At 41.6% G+C, this 23238-nt stretch overlaps 1 protein-coding gene across 3 annotated transcripts in view; it reads left to right on the forward strand.

Moving 5' to 3' along the window:
• The first annotated feature begins 670 nt into the window (after positions 1 to 670).
• ano10a (anoctamin 10a) overlaps positions 671 to 23238 on the forward strand; it is a 32473-nt gene continuing 9905 nt past the window's right edge. Inside the window, exons 1-13 of one of the 3 annotated variants that reach the window (XM_084052087.1) lie at positions 671 to 769; positions 1216 to 1281; positions 2675 to 2833; positions 5217 to 5414; positions 5701 to 5835; positions 7488 to 7607; positions 7881 to 8065; positions 8626 to 9010; positions 10195 to 10250; positions 10349 to 10423; positions 10527 to 10715; positions 12069 to 12260; positions 12988 to 13116. In XM_084052087.1, coding sequence (XP_083908213.1) covers positions 2695 to 2833; positions 5217 to 5414; positions 5701 to 5835; positions 7488 to 7607; positions 7881 to 8065; positions 8626 to 9010; positions 10195 to 10250; positions 10349 to 10423; positions 10527 to 10715; positions 12069 to 12260; positions 12988 to 13116 — 1803 coding nt within the window. In that variant the 5' untranslated portion in view covers positions 671 to 769; positions 1216 to 1281; positions 2675 to 2694. The remainder of the gene's footprint in view (positions 770 to 1215; positions 1282 to 2674; positions 2834 to 5216; positions 5415 to 5700; positions 5836 to 7487; positions 7608 to 7880; positions 8066 to 8625; positions 9011 to 10194; positions 10251 to 10348; positions 10424 to 10526; positions 10716 to 12068; positions 12261 to 12987; positions 13117 to 23238) is intronic. The other 2 variants (XM_084052088.1, XM_084052089.1) reach the window with 2 other exon arrangements.

The raw sequence follows: 23238 nt of genomic DNA on the forward strand, positions 1-23238 counted from the left end.
CCGTTGCGCAACCAGGTACGACGTCACTTTAAAAGGAGAAACGAGACTTCGCTCGGGGTGCGTTTGGTTTCAATACTCGTTGATACTTCCGCTAGGTGGCGTCTTTTCCACACTGAACAACGTGGAGACACTCGGCGTCTGGGCACCAAGGAAGAGTGGGCACCTCGGTGCCCACTCTTCCGTGGCAATTTTCTGTGGCAATTTTCCAAATATCAAAAAATATATTATATTTGGATTTTTAAGTAAAGTAAAGAATCCGTATACATGATTAACATGCTTATTTCTATTAAAGTTGAAGGATAAGTCTGATAATGATGTACCGCGCATGTTCACATCATACTTTAAATTACCATTTTTCAAATATAAATGTGTCACTTCGTGCCGCACTTTGAACTTGTAGATCAGCTATTAATTAAAAAAAAACTGAATATAATAGTGAACATTTTTTAATACCATTTGTTTTTAAAAAGCTAACATTTTAAAACAAATCTTTGCTTGTGGGGTTCCCTGGCACAACATATTTTCAGATGGGGGTCCGCGGCCAGATATATATCAATTCGGGGCCGGGGGTCCTTGTCATGAAAAGGTTTGAGATGCACTGCTGCTGTATCCGACGCTGGTGCTTCTGCTCTCCCCTGGCAGAGAAAACAAACACACCCCACACACGTGGCCGAGACTTTGATGAAACAACACATTCCGGAAGAAGCTTCATGTCTTTGCTGTCAAAAACCTAAACATTACCCCCCCGTCTGAAGGAACAGGTTCTGTGGTAAATACATGAATTATGTTGTTCTTTCTATGTCATAAAGCATGTTTTAGGTGAAACGGTGGTCTGTTTCAGTGCGATATTGACTTTGTCTCCTTCTTTTGCAAGTTACAATTTCTTAATATCATATAGCGTTTAAAACGCAAATTAACTCTAGTTTATGTACAACTGTGACCGAGGTGTCTCTCAGAAATATATAACGTTAGTATTATACGTATGTGGTTATACTGTATGTACAGTGAAAAGCCAAAACTGTGCGGTGGTGATTTCATTTGATTAGCCTTTTATGTACACAAGCATTAACTGTACTGTACGTTAGTGGGTGTGACAACTGTGGTTTGCTGCGCTGGTCAGTGACGTGGAACCTAGAGAACTGAAGTCCAAACTACTACCCAGTCTCAAAGTAATACATCAATATATACATGTCTGTTTTCTATCATTACTATCAGCAGATCACCGGGGGCTGCATCTATTCCGAGGCTAAAACGGAATCCCCTTCCACACAAGGATCTTGGGTGAGTCAGTGGTCTGTCTCATGATAATTACTCATCAGAACTCATGATAATTGCAGTGATTTGTGTATGCCTGATTGCCTGGTGTTGTGTATCTATTTGATCTTATATTATTTTAGTGTGTGCGAGAAGAGCAACCTTCACTTTTCCATAGATATTCCTCGAATATTTTGTAGATTTAACACAAGCTCCACCCCCATCTCTTTAATCTGTATCAGCTGCTGCTACTGGTACTGTTACTGTCAAAGCTTATGCCCTATTCTCGTTATCCTATTCCTGCTCACAATGCCTCGCAGTCGCAGCATTGTGAGCTTGTACATCGGCTATTTTCAAATAGCCAATGTTTAATAGGGTTGAAGTGGTTAATGTATGTTTTGTAATAATAATCAAAATCTACAAAGTAACTGGTATAAACCAAAGTTTTCAAATAATTGTAGTGGAGTAAAAGTACAACATTTGTCTCTGAGATGTAGTGGAGTAGAAGTATAAAAAGTATAGAAAACTGGAAATTCTCCAGTAAAGTAAAAGTACCGTACTTGAGTACATTTACTGAGTTACTTTACACCCCTGTAAGTAGACCATACAGTATATTCTCTTTAAATGACGTTGTGTCTGACTCTGATAGGAGTTGACAATTATACACTTTGGTTGAGCACTTACCCCCTGTGGTAAGTGCAGTGCAGAAGTGTCCTTGAGCAAGACACTGAACCCTAAACTGCTCATTATGAACAGGTTGATGCCTTCATGCCTTGCATGTTTTCCTCTGCCATCGGTGTGTGAATGGGTGAATGTAATGCTCATTGTGAAGGGCTTTGGATAAAGGTGCTATACACTGTAAATGCACCATTGACACCTTTATGTAAAATTCTTTCAGGATGTTTGCCTTTAACCACTTCTCCCAGAATAGGGATGTTAGGGGTTCAAGTGATTAAGTCCCATGGATTGCCACCGTAGTCTTTATTTTCTTGTGTCAAATGTCTGTACTACATGTTCTGCACATTGTCCTCTCAAAGTGTTGTTCACACTAGGCACTGAAGGCCACCACTAACTTTGATTGGTACATTGGTAGCAATACATTCTTACCGTGATATTTTTGCATTCATGAGCTCATCATAAATAAAGTGATGATATAGGGTGACAGGGCACAGGGCACAGACAGTACTATGATGTATGACCACACAAGGCCAACACTTCATTGTAAGATGTTTTAGAAGTTGCACCATTGTATATACATTTACTTTAAATCCACCAAAACTGGCTAGCTGTATTGGCTAATTTCCTTCCTAATTCATAACGCTTTCTTCTTCTGTCATCTCTGAGGAACAGAAATTGTCTACTCAGTACTACAATGTATGAAAAGAAAGGAAAAGACACTTTAATTTCACTTCTCAACCAGGTTCCCTTGGAGGGAGGAAGATGCTGGAAGAACCACGACAAGATGGCAGTAATGGCCCAAAGTTCACTCCTCTGGTAGTGTTAGAGCTGGCCTCGGACGCCAAGGAGGAAGCCATCGCATGGCTACTTAGCCGAATAAAAGACACACAACATCTTGGAGGTATGGAGATTATTAATCTGGCTCTTAACGCAGTAGTTCTCAAACGTTTTCATGTCAATGTCAAGACCCACACATTTTTAAGTTTTTCATAAATATCAGATCTCCAAGCTCACAGCTCATCTGCGATTTTTGAATAGCTAAATTATAAAATATGGTTAAAATGATATTAAATGATATATTAACTAATTTTGCTGGGGACCCCCTGGTACCCCCAAGGACCCCTGGGGGTCCCCAGACCCCACTTTGGGAACCAATGTCTTAAAGGCCCTTGCATTCCAGGGTGACATCGGCTGAAAAGCTGTCCTTAAGCGTCAACAAGCATCCATAGTTTTCGCAGTGTCTCACACTGTTAACCAGCTATATTTGGAGCCAATCTGCAAAACCATCTGCACGCCAATAGTGAACAAAACTTGTGCAGGAGCTCACCTAGTATCGGTGACAGGTTTAAATTGAATTATCAATACGCTGTAATTTTAGTTCTGTATTCTTCCTATCCAAAAACTTCCTAACACTGCACACTAGTCTTCAAGGGTTACTTGGGTGGGTACTTACGCACTGTAAACGCTAGTGTGGAAAAAGGCGACCAGCAAGCTGGCAACCCCCCCAAGACTAGAGACGTGCTCCCGAGCATATAGCTCCAGCCACTTTCTCCCCACTCTACTCTCAGGATGCTCACGAGTCCCAAGGGGAAACGCGCTTTACCTATAGGGTCAGCTACAAATACCAGAGATAAACAAAGGCCAACACTTACCCAAGTGTGTCTGTCCTGTGAGTCTGTGAGTGACTAGTAACAAAACAAACCCAAATCCCTTCGCAAGTTCCCCAAATGAGCACCAACAAAGTACAGCGCTCGTTAATTAGATTTTTTAGTTTATTTTTTAACCACTAACTACAGGTAAGCTTTTAGACGAGCCCCCATTTGTTATGGTCCGGCTCCCAGACCACAACAAAGAAGGGAAACAGGCAAGGGATAAATGCAAAAATGTATGATTTTATTAAATAGAATAATTAATTTAAAGAAGTAAAGCAAATGTCTCCAACAAAAACCTGGCAGGGAAACTAAACTGCCATACAAACTAAGGGACTGAATCAAACAAACAATATGCTCTGTGTGGCCCAGGTGGAAGAGAAAGAAGCACTGGGAAAGGTGACTCTTTTATAGTGATTGGAGGCCCTGGCCAGCTGCCTCCAATCCTTGATTGCCACCACTCTCCAACCAGGTCCCAGTACACTGAAAAGACATTGGTATTAGCAACGTGCACACAAACCCTGACATAGGCCATGGGGCCGTCACAATACATAACTGTATAGTAGTCTATGGCTTTGCTTACTGATTTTGAACTACCAACATGGTGAGAGTGAAAGTAAAACCATTTAAATATGTTGACAAGCGTCCTACCTCTAATCTGTACAAAATCTACCTATCCATTTTGGAACATAATTCAGTATTCATTTTCTTGGCATTGTAGTACACTTTGTGCTGTGATTGCTGAATTTCAAAAAGTTAAATTTGCTTAACTTATTGCCACAACTCAGAGAAAGGCCATTTCATATGCATCCACGTCCAGCCTGGTCCCGTGTTACATTAATCTTCATAAAGAAGATGTATGTGATATTTCATCCACAACATTCATTCAGTCATCTGTCTCGATGTCCATCCTTCCTATCAAAGCCGTGATGACAGTAATGATAGGGGAAACCCCAATAATCAACTGGATTGCATTGGTTTTAATTTGTTACTATAGCGTTATTCATTCACTTATTTGTCACTTACATGAGTCAATAATATTAACAATAGTCGTCCCCAAATTAACTTGATGAGGACGTTCTTTCCAAGGACGCAATTATGTTCTTTGTGTTCTGGTATTGAGAAATGGCTTTGTCATCTCCGCTTTAGAGCTTGGCTCTGTTAGATATGCTTTGATAGAGACTATGCCATCTACTGCTATTGAGAGTTATTTCCTCTCAAGCAGGCACAGAATTTGGCCATCAGCTTTTAAGATAAGAAGTTGGGCAGTGTTCCTGTTCATTAGTTTGGTGTGTGTGTGTGTGTGTGTGTGTGTGTGTGTGTGTGTGTGTGTGTGTGTGTGTGTGTGTGTGTGTGTGTGTGTGTGTGTGTGTGTGTGTGTGTGTGTGCGTGCGTGTGACTTGTGCGACCTGATCAGTCGTTGTAAGTCGGCTTGGTGTGTCAGGGCCTTTAGCCTATCTACTTGTGAGTATGACTGTGGCTGGTGGAATTAGAATCAATCAAGGATAGATAGCATGAGGTAATCTTGCGGTGGAGGAATGACTGGATAACATACTCAGCAGCTGAGTGAGGGTAGTCTGATTGCCTGCTTGGGCTAGGAATAAAACATACTCCTCTCCTCTCCTCTCCTGTCAGGTTCTGAGCTGCTGGTGGAGCAGCTGAGCCCTGGAGACTTGGGTTCAGAGAAGGAGAACCCCAATATATTCCTGGTGGGGGGAACCTGGCAAAGACTGCTATCTGGGGCTGAGGATGTGGGACTCTTCAAAGAGTTCCATGATGGATCCATGAGGAGTTTCACCTGCGCCAACAAACACAATTTCAAACACTTTCAAGGTACATTCAAGAAAATGCCTCACATCGAAAGAAGCCAGCGTTGTTACTAGAATTTGAAGTTGGTTGCATCACCAAATTATACAGTATACGCTTTCATCAGCAATACTCAACATTTTGCTCCGAGTGACAGAGAGCTGGGAGAGCGCTTAATGCATTGTTCCAAAAAGCTGTAGTTTCACATTTTAATTGTTAACTATCATTCTACACTGTCCACTCCACCACACCCTTGTTCTGAGCATGCTGGATATTGTATTTTAACTTTTAAATATCTGCTGTCTCTGTCCAGGGGATGGGGATGGCTTCCTCAGCATGGCTGAGTGTCAGTACATCGTGAAACATGAGCTGGACACACTGAGAGCCAAGGACGAGACTCATGTACCAGGATACACAAAAGCCCAACTCTACCCAGGAAAATCCATCAGTGAGTCACTGACTGACTGAATGAATGGCACAGTAGTCTCTAAAGACAGCGCCCACTATTTCTAAAAGTAATCCCAGAGAGCTATTTTCAACTCGACAGAATTATTTAACATTCACATATTGTGAATGGCCTAAATAGTTTCCGGTCTGAAGCAAAAAGACCGGAAACTGCAAAAAAATTAAAGATAAGCTGGCTTGAGAGACTATACTGAATGCCATTTTCTCTGTTTGTCATCATTGTGTTACTAATTCTTTCTCGCTCTTGCTATATATACACAGTAGATCATTTTTGCAACATTTCCCTCTCCTTTATTGTGCGGAATTTATTAATGACAAGCAATCCTGATATTACAGATTAATATTGGTAACATCAAGGGACAGCTCACTAATTATCAGTCACAGTCAAGCAACAGAAAATCAATCAGTGGACTAATCAGTCAATAATAAACACCATTATGTATTATTCATATTTTTCTCTGCCCCCAGTCTGGATATTGATGTTTTTTTGTAGCTAGTGGGGAATTCTATTTTTTTTTTTCTCCTGCTGTATTGTGCCATGGAATTTCAGGAGATTAGTCTGTGCTCATATTCCTGTAATTTGTGTAAGTTATAAGAAAGTGTAGCGGTTAGAGCATACGCCTTTCATGCGGGAGGTTGTGGGTTTGAACTCTGGGGTCGACGTCAGCAAGGGCATGCTGTCGCAACGGGTCAAATGGTTTCAGATCTGAGCCAAGTGTCCTGTAAGGAGGCACGTCTGAAGCCTGTCCTTGGCAGGAGTCTCCGGAAGTAAAAACAGATGATGATAAAAAAGTGTTGCTATATCTCCACCTCCCCTATCATTTTCTCTTTGCTATTCACTCTCTTTCTCTCATCTTTGTGACATCAAGTATTAACGTTGCTCTTACTCATGCTATCTGTCTTTCTTTCTCTCGCTCGCTCCCTGTGTCTCTGTCATACACGTAGGCCTTGTTTTGTTTGTGTGCGTGCCTGCATGCGTGCGTGCATGTTTGCGTGAGTGTGCGTACACACACACACACACACACACACACACACACACACACACACACACACACACACACACACACACACACACACACACACACACACACACTAATAGCATCACAGCATGCTCATCACTGGCTGCAATATGGAGACAATAAATATGCAAATGTAATGAATTAGTCCCAAAGCAAGATAAGAAAGCAATGAACTTGCAGTGCAGATAGAATGCTTGTATTCAGCATGTTTGTCAAATCTTGTGAAAGCATAATGTAATTGTTGAAAAGAAATGATGCACTCAAGAAATGACAGATGAAATGATAGTGTTTTCAAGAGCTCATATTTAGCCAGTCCATACTATACAATAGTAATTACTGTCGTAGATAACACATTGTTAGTATTGTCAGCGGGTCCCAGTCATTCTATACAGACCTTGTTTCATAAAATGTGTTTATTTTATTGGAAAAGACTAAGAGACAAATGACTAATGTAGAAAAATCACCCACCAGTAACGCACCCACACCTCCCCCAAAAAACATCCAAAACAAACAGCCCTAATTACAACAAATTTTGTTTTTGCCAAATAATACACTGCCCCCCCCCCCAAATAAAGTAAGTGAAATAATATGTACATTTTTCTTATTGCCTCTTTAGTTCGCAGACTCCAGTCCAGGGGAATCCTTCTCCAGACCTTCCCTCTCCATGAGAAAGAGGAACTGAAGAGACTCTCTACCACCTGGTACCAAAAGGTTAAGCTGTCCTTCCAGCCACTTGGTAGGTTCACATCAGTCACTGTCTTTTTATTTGACTTTACAGTGAAGCACAGTGTGTACATAAACATTTACCGTATATACTGCCTGTGTAAACACTTCATACAGTTTGATATATAGAGATGGTGTGTTATTACTGCTACCTACATACACCCTCTTCTCTAACTAGTTAAAAAAAGAAAGTTGTGTCTTTTGATGCCTTTGAGTGAAATTTGAATTCTTTGCTCTTTTCATTCTCTCCTTTTCATTGTCCTCTTAATTCATCCCATATCTGCAGATGACATTCGACATTATTATGGCGAGGGCCTGGCGCTGTACTTTGGTTTCCTGGAGTATTTTACCATGGCCCTCGTGCCCATGGCTTTGGTCGGGGTGCCTTACTATTTGTTTGACATGGAGGACTACGATAAATATGTGCTTTTTGCGGTCTTCAACTTGGTCTGGTGCACTGTTATCCTGGAGGTAGGAAAACAAGTGAAAATGTTATGTCATTGAACTGAACCCATTTAGACCTGGAAAGTATCTGTGTCATTTTAGATTTCTTTGGCTATTCAAAAATCTGGTCTGAAGCAAATAGATCTGCTATTTTTTTTAAAGCGAACATTTGTAAAATATTTTGTTCCAGGGACCTCCATAAGCAAAGATTTCAGTGTTGTTTCAAAAAAATATATGTATTCAAAGATTTGCACAAAATGTTCAAATGTTCAAAAATAGCAGATCTACAAGCTCGTAGCGGCACTCGGTGCCGCGCTAGGAGCTTGTATATCTGCTATTTTTGAATAGCCCAAAGTATAAAATGGTCCTAAGTTTACTGGTTATAGCTAAAAATCTAAAATGACACAGTATGCGTTCCGGTCTTAATGTGTTAAGAACTAAACTGTAAAAGAATGGAATCAACTACCTAAACTAAACAGGATTTTTTTCATGACATGACTATTTCATGATTAAGATTATTACAGACAGATGCAAATATGATTGATCATCTAATGAATTATTGATTGATTGTTGTTTTAACCTGCTAGTTATGGAAGCGGTTTAGCGCCACACTCTCCTACGGCTGGGGAACGCTGAGCAGGAAGATGGCCTTTGAAGAACCTCGGCCCGGCTTCCATGGTGTGCTGGGGTTCAACCCTGTGACGGGACGCGAGGAGCCCATCTACCCCCACAGCAAGAGGCAGCTCCGCATATATCTGGTGTCCGTACCCTTCGTCCTCCTCTGCCTCTACCTGTCGCTCTACATCATGCAGATCTACTTCGAAATGGAGGGTTGGGCGCTCATCATCTACGACGAGGACCCCACCTTCTGGACGACGGTCTTGTCGTTCATCCCCAGTATTATCTATGGCGTGGTGATAGAAGTGATGAACCTGATCTATAGATACGCTGCCGAATTCCTCACGGAATGGGGTGAGTGTAGAGCTGTCACGATTCCAAAATTTATGTTGACGATTAATTGTCATATGCAAATAATTGCGATTAACGATTTAATTGTGTCTTTGTCGTTGAACATTAGAACAAAATTAAAAAAATGTTTGGCTTTTAGGCTTTCTAAACAAAAATTCCACCGGGCAGATATGATAACTTAAATAAGGAAATTACATATTTAATAATTTTGAAGATATTTTTTAAAACATTTTGTGGAAATAGACGATCTACAAGCTCAAAACGAGTTTGCATGTTCTCCCTGTGTCTCCTAGGGTAGTTAATACCCTCACAAAAAACATGTAGTAATCCTGGTCGCTATACCGCCTGGGAACTGGTTGGAATAACGTGTTCCTTCCACGCACTACGTCCTACCGGGGGACCTCCCCCCTGTCAGGTGACGAAGAAGATCAGTTGGCTCTCATGCATTGAAGGAGGCATGAGCTCGGCTTCCTAGGCTGGCGAGGGGAGTGTAGCGCCCAGGATCACTTAGAAAATTGGCACCGGGTTAAAAAGGGTTACAAAATCGTGGGATAAAAAATGTAAAAGTACAAGCTCAAGACGCGTCGATGTCACACGTTTTGAGCTTGTAGATCTGCTATTTCCACTATTTTTATTTATATATGAAAAAAGATTATGTAATAATTGTGACAGGCCTAGGTGAGTGGTTAAAAGATGGAAGATGATAAACAGGCAGATGGGTTTTGGTTAGATTTACTGCACATAATATTGATCACACTTGACTGTGTGTTTAATAAAAGATTTCAGAAGTGGATTTAGAAATCCACTTGAGACACTAGGCTCTGTGCATTACTGTAGTCCCGGCTTCCCTAAGGTGGCATATCGGTTCTGGTGCGGCAGCAGATTTAAAATGGAAAGCACATCTGCTGCCACACCAATCAAGCGACACTACGGGAAACTGAACTGGAACCAGAAAAGGGCATTTAACGAAACATTTTGCATATTATTCCGGGGCTCTGCCTTTTTTTAACATTTAGCTTTAGATGCCCTGATCAAACATAGATTTGATAGGCTGAGAAAAAAAGGGCTCGACAGGGATAGGCTCAAGGCTGGAGTGTAGTTGGATGAGAGAGATGTAATGTGTGACAGGGCTGGTGTGAAGCTGTCATTTGCCTTACTCACTGCAAAATGCTTTTTCTTTCATTTAGAAAATCACAGGCTGGAGTCTTCCTATCAAAACCACTTGGTGCTTAAAGTCTTGGTGGTGAGTGTATATAATATAGTATTTGACTCAGTGATTTCCATTTTCAGTCTGCACCCAAATGTTTTTGTATTAACATTTCAGTTGTCCTCTCTCCTCAGTTCAACTTCTTCAACTGCTTTGCATCCTTGTTCTACATAGCTTTTGCGATGCAAGATATGCCTCTTCTCCGACAGGTACTGTAGGCCAGCCCTCCATCCATATGTCCTTCCTTCCTTCCTTCTCCATTCTTCTCTTCGTTTTGGTTCTTGGATTCATTGTTATTTTGTGTCTGTACAGAGTTTGGCCACCCTGTTGATCACCAGTCAGATCCTGAACCAGATCATGGAGGCCTTCCTTCCCTACTGGCTCCAGAGGAGACGCAACAAGAAGATGATGCGGAAGGCCCAGAAGAGGAGAGTCATGGGGGACCAGGAGCTTCCTCTGGCTGAGCAGATCAGACTTGAGGCTGACATGAGCAGCTACCTGGTGGGTCAACGCTATTTTCATTTACAGTTTAATCAACATAAAACGTTTACATTCTTAACCCATTAAGACCCGAGGCCGATTCTACAAATGCCTTCTAAATCAGTAGTTCTCAACACTTTCCAGATGTTTAAAAAATAGCAGCTGTACAAGCTTGCAGCTTGTATTTCTGCTATTTTTGAATAGCCAACGCAAAAATCTAAAATGACACAGATGCTTTCTCGTTTCGTTTTGAATGGGGTAAGGCATGTGTAACTTTACCCAAATGTGTTTTTATTTGCTTTAGTTTGTTTTCCTTGCTATCAAATTAGAAGAAAACAGAAGATGTTGTCTTGTTTTTGTCCTTCTGAGTTACTAGTGAAGACCGTAGGAAGAAACATTAGCCTGTACCTCCCCATCATCTATCTTGACACATTTTAACATATTAGCCTTTGCCTCTGGACATAATCTCACTTTAAAAGTCTACAGTATATACAAGAAAAGGTGTCTTGTTACTGAAGGCTCTGTGAGGGCATGGCTTCACTGTATCATTGAATTATAGTCTGGAGGATGATGTGGAGCCAGAGACAATAAGGCGCCAATGTAGACCTGGACAAAATGTAATTGAAGTCTCCTGATATGAGAGTGCTCTAGTGTCAAGGAGAGAGAAGGCAGCACTGCACAAAGAGGGACAGCAGGACACTTGAATGGATGATGACATAATTAGTAAGGTTCTTCTCTGTCATAAGTACCTTTACCTGGCTAGTACGCCTCTATCTACAGAAGCACAGATGTCTCTTATAGCATTGGTTCTCAAAGTGGGGTCCGGGGACCCCCAGGGGTCCTTGCAGGGGTTCCAGGGGGTCCCCAGCAAAAATAGTTAATAAAGCGTCACAATCATTTTAACCCCTTTATCTATTTTTTTATACTTTGGCTATTAAAAAATAGCAGATATACAAGCTCGGCACCGAGTGCTTGTAGATCTGCTATTTTTGAAAAATTTGAATCCTTGAATATATATTTTTCAAAGTGAACATTTGTAACTCAAATCTTTGCTTCTGGGGGTCCCAGGAACAAAATATTTTGAGATGGGGGTCCGCAGCCAAATACATATCATTTTGGGGGTCATTGACATGAAAAAGTTTGAGAACCACTGTCATATACTGTAGGACTATGCTTGGGCTATATTAAACATATTTCAGAATATATACAGTATACACACACACACAGGATTATTAAGGACACATCGATCAGCATGTTCAGTTTCTGGTACCCAGAGTTTGCCGGGTTATTTTGTGGGTGAAATAGGCTCTCATTTGATGCGCTAAGCCCTGGGTATTGGCTTATAACCCTGTGTGTGTGCGCTTCTCTCTCTAGGGGACATTTGATGACTACCTGGAGCTGTTCCTGCTGTTTGGTTACGTCAGCTTGTTCTCCTGTGTCTACCCTCTGGCCGCGGTTCTGGTGGTGCTGAACAACGTCACAGAAGTCTACTCTGATGCCTTCAAGATGTGCCGCGTGTACAAACGGCCCTACTCTGACCCTGCTGCTAACATAGGCGTCTGGCAGGTGAGCAGAGAAATGCTCCTTGCTGAACAGTCCTGGTTTGAATCTCTGTTTATAATCACTTTAGTACACAGCTCTGGCAGTAAGGTCTTTTCAGTATATTTTGGATATAGAATGTTTTTGCCTGATGTTCACTTGTTCACTTCTTGTTTTAGCACTTTTCTGACATGTAAAGAACAAATATTTAGGAAAGTTAAAATCTTTTGAACAAACGTTAACTGTCTCACAAAAACTAATTAGCCCCAATATTTGGAAACACATTTTATTGAACATATCTCAGTAAAGTACATACACAATTAATGCCCAACTTCTTCATACTACAGTGTTACATAAAAGTATCAAAAATAGCTGATCTACAAGCTTAAAACGCGGGGCCCCACATTTTGAGCTTGTAGATCTGCTGTTTTTGCTATTTTTTTATTTAAATCCTGAAAAGTAACAGTTTCGAACATATGAGGTTTCCATCCGACATCAACAATATGCGTTTCACTTCCCTTGAAGAAATATACTGTGGAAGGTATGACTTAGTTTTCATGATAGATTACTCCTAAGGTCAATTAAGAAGGCCATGTTATGTGCAATGTCTGCCTAGCAAGAGGCCATCCCAAGTGCTTTCTTTGCCTTTTTTGGACTTTCGCTGTCCTTTTCTATTTTTGGAATATAAACAGTGGTAGTCTCTATCCTAAGCCAGTTACTCAGAGATACGTGCTGCTGTCCTCTTGTCTTCCAGCTTGCTTTTGAGGCCATGAGTGTGATAGCAGTGGTGACCAACTGTGCTCTAATTGGCATGTCTCCACAAGTCAAAGCCTACTTCCCTGAGTCGGAGACGCAGCTCATACTCTGGGTGGTGGCCATTGAGGTACTGCAACTGCACACACACACACACACACACACACACACACACACATACACGCACACACACACACACTGTACAGTATACAGATACCCCCATACAAACCACCAACACATGCATACTCACACAGCGATATCTGAACCCAGTCCTGCTCAGGGCCTCACATTATGTCACCTGTCAAAGTGCTAAAATAGCGTGTAGACACCAGATGGAGCCAAAGAGTCATAATGAGGTCTCCACTGTGTGTGTGTGTGTGTGTGTGTGTGTGTGTGTGTGTGTGTGTGTGTGTGTGTGTGTGTGTGTGTGTGTGTGTGTGTGTGTGTGTGTGTGTGTGTGTGTGTGTGTGTGTGTGTGTGTGTGTGTGTGTGTGTGTGTGTGTGTGGTAAATGGTAAAATGGTGCATTTATATAGCGCTTTTATCCAAAGCGCTTTACATAGATTGTGCATTACATTCACACACTGATGGCGGAGGAAACCATGCAAGGCACCAACCTGCTCATCGGGAGCAATTAGGGGTTCAGCGTCTTGCTCAAGGACACTTCGACACTAACTCTGGGGGAGCCCGGGATCGAACTGGAAACCTCATGGCTTCCATCCGGCCACTCTACTCCTGAGCCACTGCCGTGTGTGTGTGTGTGTGTGTGTGTGTGTGTGTGTGTGTGTGTGTGTGTGTGTGTGTGTGTGTGTGTGTGTGTGTGTGTGTGTGTGTGTGTGTGTGTGTGTGTGTGTGTGTGTGTGTGTGTGTGGGGGGGGGGTGTATCTGTTAGGGTTCATGTTAGGCATATACAGTATGTGTATGTGTATGTGTTAGGGTTAATGTTAGGCATGTATGTGACGTATTAGGGTTCATGTTAGTAAAATTTGTGTGTTAGGGTTCATGTTAGGCATTTATATGGTTAATGTTATGTATGTATGTATGTGTTTGGGTTAGAATGGTTTATTGCTGAGGTAAGGAATCAATAATCAAGAGGATTTATTTCTCACTACTCATACAGGTACAAACAGTGAAATGCAAGAGTGGTGAGCCAATACTGTACATAACAAAATAACAACAATAATTAAGATAAATATATAATAATAAGATAGAGATAATAAAAGCCCCATGAGGAGTCCTATAGCAACAGTGAGGGCGGGGAAGCTTAGTGTCTGGATTTATAGAGTGTGCAATAAGACATAGCCATGTATACAGATACATTTGCGTAAATAGAGTATTCGGTACATTGTGCAATATTGGTTGAGAAATCTGTAGTACAGGGATAATTACAGCTCAGATGAAATATGGATTGACTCAATGCAATGCCTCCAGGAGGAGGAGGTGTGTGTGTGTGCGGGACATTATGACACACCCATGTGTTCCCTTCATGCTTGTCCGCATGTGTGCGTTAACATGAGGTAAGAATGATGGTGATTGACGCTTGAGCTGTTTGCATGTGTCCGTGTGCTTTTGTGTTTGTCCATGTTTGTATTGTGTGTGTGTGTGTGTGTGTGTGTGTGTGTGTGTGTGTGTGTGTGTGTGTGTGTGTTAAATTCCGCATCACCCCTGATTTCCTTCCACTTCGTTTCTAATTAGGCTCATCAACAACGCGCTTCTCATTCCTCTGTGTTCTTTTCAGAAAACACAAAGTATTAACACAGATGCCACCCCATGCATCACACACACACACACACACACACACACACACACACACACACACACACACACACACACACACACATGGATGCCTATGTTTGCCTCCACAGAAATAGTTCAAAATAATGCAATTAAAGAAATGGCAACATTGGGGTAGACAAGTGGGGTTAGAATGATGCAGAGTAGAGCGTGTTAACATCATAGAGAATACATTTTCATTTTCTGCTGCCATAACAAGCTCCTAAGGGGGAGAACTTAGCTGCTAGTTCATGTCTCAATCTGTAACAGTGCACTGCTACAGTTAAGCCTGGTTTATAATGTGTTGCACGACGGTGTCACATGCCAAAAATAGCAGATCTACAGAGCTTGTAGATCTGCTATTTTTGCCGCACGACAATGTACAAACAGTATAAATTAAGCATACAGTAACACTGCTGTATTTGATGGTTCACTGGACTCATTCCTACCAGTGAGGGAGAAACTAGCTTATATTGATTCTCTGAATATTTGATTCAGTTCGAGGTTTGCACACATACAGCATAGAGCTAAATATTTAAGTCATCAGTGCCCATACCCTTGGTGGGGTTGGCGAAAGGGCCTCTTTGTGTGGAGTTTGCATGTTCTCCCCGTGTCCCCTAGGGTAGTACCCTCACAAAAAAACATGCAGTAATCCTGGTCTCTATTACTACCTCCCCCTGGTCAGCTGGGTGCCTGATGAAGGAACTGGTTGGAATAACGTGTTCTTCTTTCCTACGTCCTACCGGGGACACTCCCCCCTGTCAGGTGATAAGTAGCGGCCTGCTCACTCCTCATGCATTGAAGGAAGCATGAGCTCAGTTTCGGGCTCTCCCCAGGTTGGCAGAGGGAGAGTAGCGCCCAGGATTACAGCTTAGGCAATTGGCACTGGGTGAAAAAATGGGTTACAAAAATCATGGGATAAAAAAATAAAAAAAACTTTAACAGTGAAACCACTCCAGCATAGCTGGACAAATAAAGTCAACAAACATTGTAGATGTAGAGTGTTTTAGTGCAGGGGTTTTCATCTTTTATTAGCACATTAATTATGTTAAATTAACTCTTAGAGTGTACTATTGGACCCTTACAATTACAGTAAATTAACACTCAGGATCTTCTTGGTGTAGTTGGTCAAAAACACTGACTTTGGGAGGAACCTTTCCCAGCCTAGAACACAAATCTAGTGTACGGTAATGAAAAATGGTGCTAGTTTTCATGGTAAAACACACTAATGGGAGGCCTGTAACCCAGTTTTAATTTAGACCATATTTACTTATCGGCCACGACTTCAACATACTGTATAAGCATTATTGAAGGAGCAAGTTGAACAATGGTTAATGGCACTAGTTGTTTTAAAGCTGCAATCGGGAACTTATTTTAATGAATAAAAGTATTACTTTAACTAACGACTATATGATATATTCTGTTAATACAATATAACTAGCACATCTGCAGTAGTTGGTCTCCTAACTCTTCCATCGAGAATGTAGACCCTGTGGTCAGGTAGGACACCTACTGTACTGGTTGACAAGTAGTACTTCCTGAAACTTATATTGCAGTATCCCCCCTGGCCAAGTAGGATGCCTTCTTGGCAGAGTGGTAGAAATATCTGTCTTGTCTGTGTTTGTCTCTCTCTCAGACGCACGCACGCACACTATGGTACACTATGGCTCAGTGAAATGTGCTGCACATGTATGTATTATATAGTGTGAACCCTTGATAATAGGAGAGGGTAGCGGGGACCAAAGGTGAGAGATAGGAAGAGAGTGAAATGTGAAAATGTGTCACTTATTGAAATAAGGGGGGGGGGGTAGCCAGGAAGAAAAGGATGGAGAGCGGGGGAGAGGGGAAATAGATTGAGAGAGAGAAGGAACCTTGTTTCCGTGCATGCGCGTGTGTGCATGTGTGCGTGCTGATTGTACATCTAAGCACGTACTTTCCATCCAGCACATTCCTTTCTCTCACCAGCAAAGAACTCTCTTTCTGTCTCGCCTCCTTCGTTCCTTTCTCTATTTCTCTCTGTCTCCCTTTCTTCCCTTCTCTCCATTCTCTCATATTCTCCATGCAAGTCTTTCTGTGCTACTTTACTTCTCTTCTTCTCTCATTGTCGTTCTCATTTATCTTTCTGACGCCGTCTTTCCATTAGAACAGAACAGGCAGCCTATTAAAAAAGATGGGAAAACAAGAACCACGAAGGCCAGGTTCAGCATACTAAACAGGTAGAGGATGACCAGTGCCCGATTTTTGGTTCCGATCCTGATTTTGGAGAGTCCTAAAATACAGCCCCCCCCGCCTGAAACTTGATTTATCTTTTAAAAATTACAACACATATACACACAACCTAAAATGCCGATTACTGATGTTATGATCAATTCCAACTTCTGTGGAAAAGTACCAAAAGTACCAGACGAGAAATCTTGTCATTGGCAGTCAAAGAGTTAAGACCTTAGGCCGCTTCTACAAATTCCTTCTAAAACAGTAGTTTCTATTTTATATTCAACATTTTTCTATTCAACATTTTTCAAGCACTTAATAGCAGATGTACAAGCTTGCAGCGCAGCACAAAGTGACGCACTGTGAGCTTGTACATCTGTTTTTTTTTAAAAGCCAACGCAAAAATCTAAAATGACAAATGCTTTTCCAGTTTTAATGGGTTAAAACCAAGGGGCAAGCTTGAGATTTTTACATTGACTCCAATACGGAAGAGACAGTTCATATGAATGGCCTGTAGTTTAGCTGTTTTACCCCTGCAGGTGTCAGAAAGAATATTCTCTCAATGTACTGTAAGCGGATGGGTTTTTGACAAACTTTAGACTTCATTTTCTTACCTTAATAAACATTGTCATAAATACAGTCGCTAGTTTAAAGTCTCCTTTCAATCATCATGATATGCGTTTTGCTAAATTATGGTCCCATTTATTTTAAAATTGACGATTAAGTAGCGAGGCTATGCTCTTGGAGGGGCGGGATGATTTGATTGACAAGCTACACAACCAATAGCATTAATTCCCCGCCCCGCTCTTGATTGACAAGCTACCCAACCAATAGCATTCTTTGGGGATTGTTTTCCGGTTCCTGTTCCCGACGTGCTCTTTGGCATTATATTAAAGATGGCGAATTTCAAATTCCTGAACAATCGGCTTCATTTTCGGTCTGTAGAAACCAGAGGTCTGGCTTTGTCCATCTCCTTTATACAGTCTCTGGTTAAAACCTCATTCATTCACTCACTCACTCACTCACTCACTCACTGGTCGCTCACTCACACAAAGGGCAGCACTGAAGCTCTCTCACTTCTATCAAACAATTGTATAAAACAGAATATAGAATGAACCCTAGTCCTCCTTCAGTCAATGTGTTGGGTGGGTGGGGTGGCTGTAAGGAAGAAAGAAGAATCAAGAAATGGAGGATTAAAGAGATCATTCATCCCCTCCTTATCTCTCATGGCCGCGAGGGTGTGTAGGGGGGTGTGGGGTAGGGGTGGCGCTTTGTCGTTTTCCAGCCATGGTGCTATGATACCTGGGTAATTACTGTATAGGGCTCACATGCATCACTGAGCAGTAGCCTGGCAACCGGCTAGGCTGCTACAGAAACAGACCCAGACTTTCTCTCAGAGTCACAGGTCTGTATTTTACCATCACACCCAGTCTAAAGAGCAGCACAGCCCACAGGATGATGGCTTCAAACATGGCCCTTTAGCCCTAAAGATAATGGTACCTGTACTATGAAACTCGAGGTTACGAAGGTAACCCCGGTTTGTTTAAATTCGGAGTAACATTAGTGAGTATGTTATGGAGAATTGAAGACAAACCATAGTTTTTTTGTGGGAACATTGCACTCATAATGACATGGTCTTACACGTACAGTTGCACCAAAAGGCGATTTAAATTTCACAGTAAGAAAAAAATACTGTAGGGTTTCAAATCTTGTCCCAGAATCATTGGCAGAGTCTGAAGCTCTTCAGATGTACAGACTATAGACGGCTGGCTAATCTGAAACCCTTGATTGGTTTCATTGGAACCACTCGGAATCTGAGGATGCTAGAAACACCCATCCAAAGTAGGACATATCAGAATTCATTCCAGAATACCTCTGAATGTCTATTTTATCAACTAAGATGCAGCGTTAAATGTTTTTTTTTCTCAAAAAGGCACTAACAGCAACAGTGTTCTGTGTATTACCATTACAGTAACTTCATGTGAGTTTTTAATACAATTTTAATTAGTGTGAATGATTGAATGCTCAATGCACTTAATTAACCCATTAAGACCTGGAACGCATCTCAAATAAATAGCAGATCTACAAGCTCATAGTGCGGCACTCTGTGCTATGCTATAAGCTGTATATCTGCTATTTTTGAATAGCCAAAGAAATCTTAAAATGACACAGATGCGTCCCCGGTCTTAATGGATTAAGTCTGGGCTTTGAGCTGGGACAGAACTATATTTACAACCTCATCACAGACAAATAAGCAGATGTCCCTCACTTTGTCATTTTCCTCTAGGGTTATTTTCAGCAGTACACCAGAGAGCAATCTCATTACTCAGGTTTGCAGATAATCAGATTAGCCGTTGGCCAGTAGCAACAGCAAAGCAGCAGAACTGGCCTCACCAATGGCCTAGCTTAGCCTAACATGCTCCAGCATTGCACTGCATTGCATTACCTTGCCTCACCTGAGGTGCTGACAGGATTGGCCCAAGATATTGTAGTCTTTTCACCTCACTCAACCTATAATGAGGTGGTCAGAGTGTATGGGTCCTTGTTAGTAGGATATATAGGGGATATGCCCTGATCATGGGCCCTTGTTATTGTTATTACTACTGTTATGAGGTTAGATACTGTAAAAATCTGGTTAAGATTTCTTCAGTAATGGAAGCACTCACCCTTGATTCACAATCAATTCAAATACATGTATCATAAACAGCGTTAGCTGATCTTTTAAATTATAGCTGAAGATGGGGAGCCATGATTCACTAAATTAAAGCAGCGATGCCCATATTTGTTCAGTGTCATACTACAACTGCTCTTCCAGGTAATTGGAGAAACCTTCTCAAGTAACCATTAAGGTTCATTTGAATATATTTTTATAATTAGGGTGGCTGATTTAAATACACATATACTGTAACTTGACACATTTAATACAACGGTCACCAACATCATAGAAAAGTCATTGATTTGTTTCCATTTTGATCCTTCATTGCAATAATTGTTCAAAATGAGTGTTTCTGTCGATTAAGCTGGCACTTTTCACATATTCATCAAAATGTTTTGTGTCTCCCGAGACCTATTTTGATCTTCTTGTGCGCCTTCCTGCGCCATTCCTTCTTTAAATACTTCAAGGAACAGGTCCATAGTTATGCACCTCTGATGAGTTCCACCAGGAGCAGAGGCCAAGAAATACAATAAGGGCTGGTAATTATTATATGTATCAGAGTACGTGGGTTTGAATTAGAAATTCAGTTTATGCAGCTTTGCAAAACGAAATGGCAGAAAGTATTAGTAGTTTGTCTTGAGTTGGATTGGAGGTGGATTGAAATGCTAATTTTCCAATTAGCGGTGAAGTCGTGCCATGGCAACAGCATTGAGCACTGAATACTGAGCAGCTGGGACAGACGTGGCACCAGAATGCTCTGATTTGTGCCAATCTTTGCTCTGAAAGACCCATCTGATCCCATCTCTCCAGGTCATATTCTAGATGTGGCGAGGGCAATAAATTGATCCGCACTAGTACATCAGATCCATGCTGCTACTAAAATGTACAATTCAGGCACAGGCGCTCATATTCAGAGTAGCTTACAAAGTGCAGTGTGAGTGGCGTGAACATTGGTCAACCTAAAAAAACATGGCAAGAATTAGATGGATATTACCAGTAACCTACAGCAGTGGTTCTCAAAAGTTTTCATGTCAAGGACCCCCAAATTGACACTTATTAGCTTAGGACCCCCATTTGAAAAGATATGCCAGGGACCCCCATAAGAGAAGATTTGTATGGCTCTAGCAGTGATTTTCAATCATTTTAATTTCAAGGACCCACAGTTTGACATGCATTAGGCTACGGACCCCCACTTAATGGCATCTGTGGGACCCCAATTTATATTTTAAAATCGATGTTAATTTACCTCTGAGACTGTACAAATGGAACCAAATGGACCTGTTAGGGTCCATTTAGTTCGAGAGCCAGAGGAGTGAGAGCCAGAGGAGTGAGAGACAGAGGAGTGGGAGACAGAGGAGTGAGAGACAGAGGAGTGAGAGACAGAGGAGTGAGAGACAGAGGAGTGGGAGCCAGAGGAGTGAGAGACAGAGGAGTGAGAGACAGAGGAGTGAGAGCCGGGAACATTTTAGGAGGTTGAAGACCAGACATGCAGCAGCTTTCTGGATCAGTTGTAGAGGTTCATGCAGAGGAGTATGTAGAGGAGTATGCAGGCAGACCAGCAAGGAGAAAGCTGGAGCTGGGCACTGGCAGAGTCCTATTACCAATTTAATGTCTAAAAGAGGAGCATTTTTTGATAGATGTTGTATAGATGGAAAGGATATTCCAAGTGCCAGCTCATTATACTCTGTGTAGCATGACACAATTAAAGTGCAGAACTGGGAGTTTCATGCTATCATAGAGTGTGAAACCAATTTTTTGGTTTGATGAAGTACAATTTAGCCTGGAGTTTATGGACCACTCAGTGGTTGTCCTCAAGAAGCAAGCGATAGCTCACGTTCCTTTTCAGCAATAAACATCACATTCTCCTTTCAGTCCTTTCATGCTTCATGCCAACTCTGTGCTGCTGAATACAGAGAAATATACATTTGTTTCATGAAGCATTAGCAATCAGCTAAGAGCTAGAGATTTAATTGTTCCATTTCAATCAATGTGACAAGCTACTGAGGCCAGGAATTTATTTTCTTGTTTGGCTTGTTCTGCAGTAGAACTGCTTTGCTGACTAGAATGACAAAAAATTCTCTTAGTCTGTAATTCTTTGGCCAGAAATCTTGTGTGTCAATTCCGTCCGAAATTCCGTCAATAGAATGGAATTTTGCTCTACCCCAAAATAGCTATAGTAGCACCTACAGTACCTTCCTGAGTCAAATATTCGGTTGAATAGAATAGAATGATTTAGTTTTTAAACTTTCCTCTAATCATTAATGGAATGTGAACTAGTCACCGTCTCTCACCGGCTGCCTAGAAGCCTGTGATCATCCTTCTAGCCTGAGCCACTTAGCTAAACATGGAGCATATTTCTCTGGAATAATCTAAGTCCTCTGATCAACTCTCACTCCTCACCATTTGTTACACTCAGTTTACATGAATGCATTACTCTGATGAGAAAATTCTGTTAAATCAAAGGAGCTGATGGCAACTGGCGTTCCACCAGATGGCCTTGCATGTGTGTGCGTGTGTGCGTGTGCGTGTGCGTGTGCGTGTGCGCGTGCGCGTGCGCGTGTGTGTGTGTGTGTGTGTGTGTGTGTGTGTGTGTGTGTGTGTGTGTCTGTGTGTGTGTCTGTGTGTGCGTGTGCGTGTACGTGTGTGCGTGCATGTACCTTTAAGTGTGTGTATTCAGTACTTGTTTGTGTTGATTAATGCAGTTGAGTGCATGTTGGTGGGTATTCTGTGTCTGTGTGTGTGTGCGCGCACGTGCATGCATGTGTGCGTGTTTACTCAGCTTAAGTGTGAGTGAATACGCGTTCCTGCATCTGATCATCAGGTTTCGTGAGAAAACAGTAAGCTAGCTGTTTCAGTTCTATGTGAATCAGGTGTATCTCACCTAGCTGGTTCAGTTCTATGTGAGTCAGGTCAGGTGTTTCTCACCTAGCTGGTTCATTTCTATGTGAATCAAGTGTCTCTCACCTAGCTGGTTCAGTTCTATGGGAGTCAGGTGTTTCTCATAAGCACATGACCTTGAGAAGAGAGGACCAACAGAATATTTCCTCAGTGAGCACATTAGAAAATACAGTTGCTAATAGTTAATTCATGGTTACCACCTGTGTGCGTCTTCATGTTCTACTCACATGCCTCTGTACAATACATATTATGTTATCAATATTACCATGGGAACAGCTTTACATAGCTTTACACATTTCTTAGCAAATCCCGTTTACCACTGCAAATGGGATATAAATCCTTATAATGGCAAATATCAGTAATTCAGTAGTCCAAGTATCCTACTGTATGTGGAATGTTTAGGATGAAAAGCTTGTAGCATAGGATCTTGTCAGGGTAATTGCATATGATTGGTTATGGAATATTGTTGTGCATGTAAATGCCCCGACTGGATCTCAAGCAGGGTCTTAAGTTTTTCTGTTCATCTGGTTAATGCAAACTCCCATTGCTATACTTTTTGTCTTCATTTTCAAGGATATGAATAGAGAAGCCCTCCTCCCACTGATGTTTAACTCAGTTATTCCACTCTCATTTTTAGTTGAGATGTTTACAGAATGGTGTCCTACAAAGGACAATAAAAAAAAGAACAACATAATTGAGTTATGTTGTTTTCTGT

The sequence above is a fragment of the Gymnoscopelus microlampas genome (genome assembly GCF_963454915.1).
Source record: "Gymnoscopelus microlampas genome assembly, chromosome: 3".
In the NCBI taxonomy this organism is placed as follows: domain Eukaryota; kingdom Metazoa; phylum Chordata; class Actinopteri; order Myctophiformes; family Myctophidae; genus Gymnoscopelus; species Gymnoscopelus microlampas.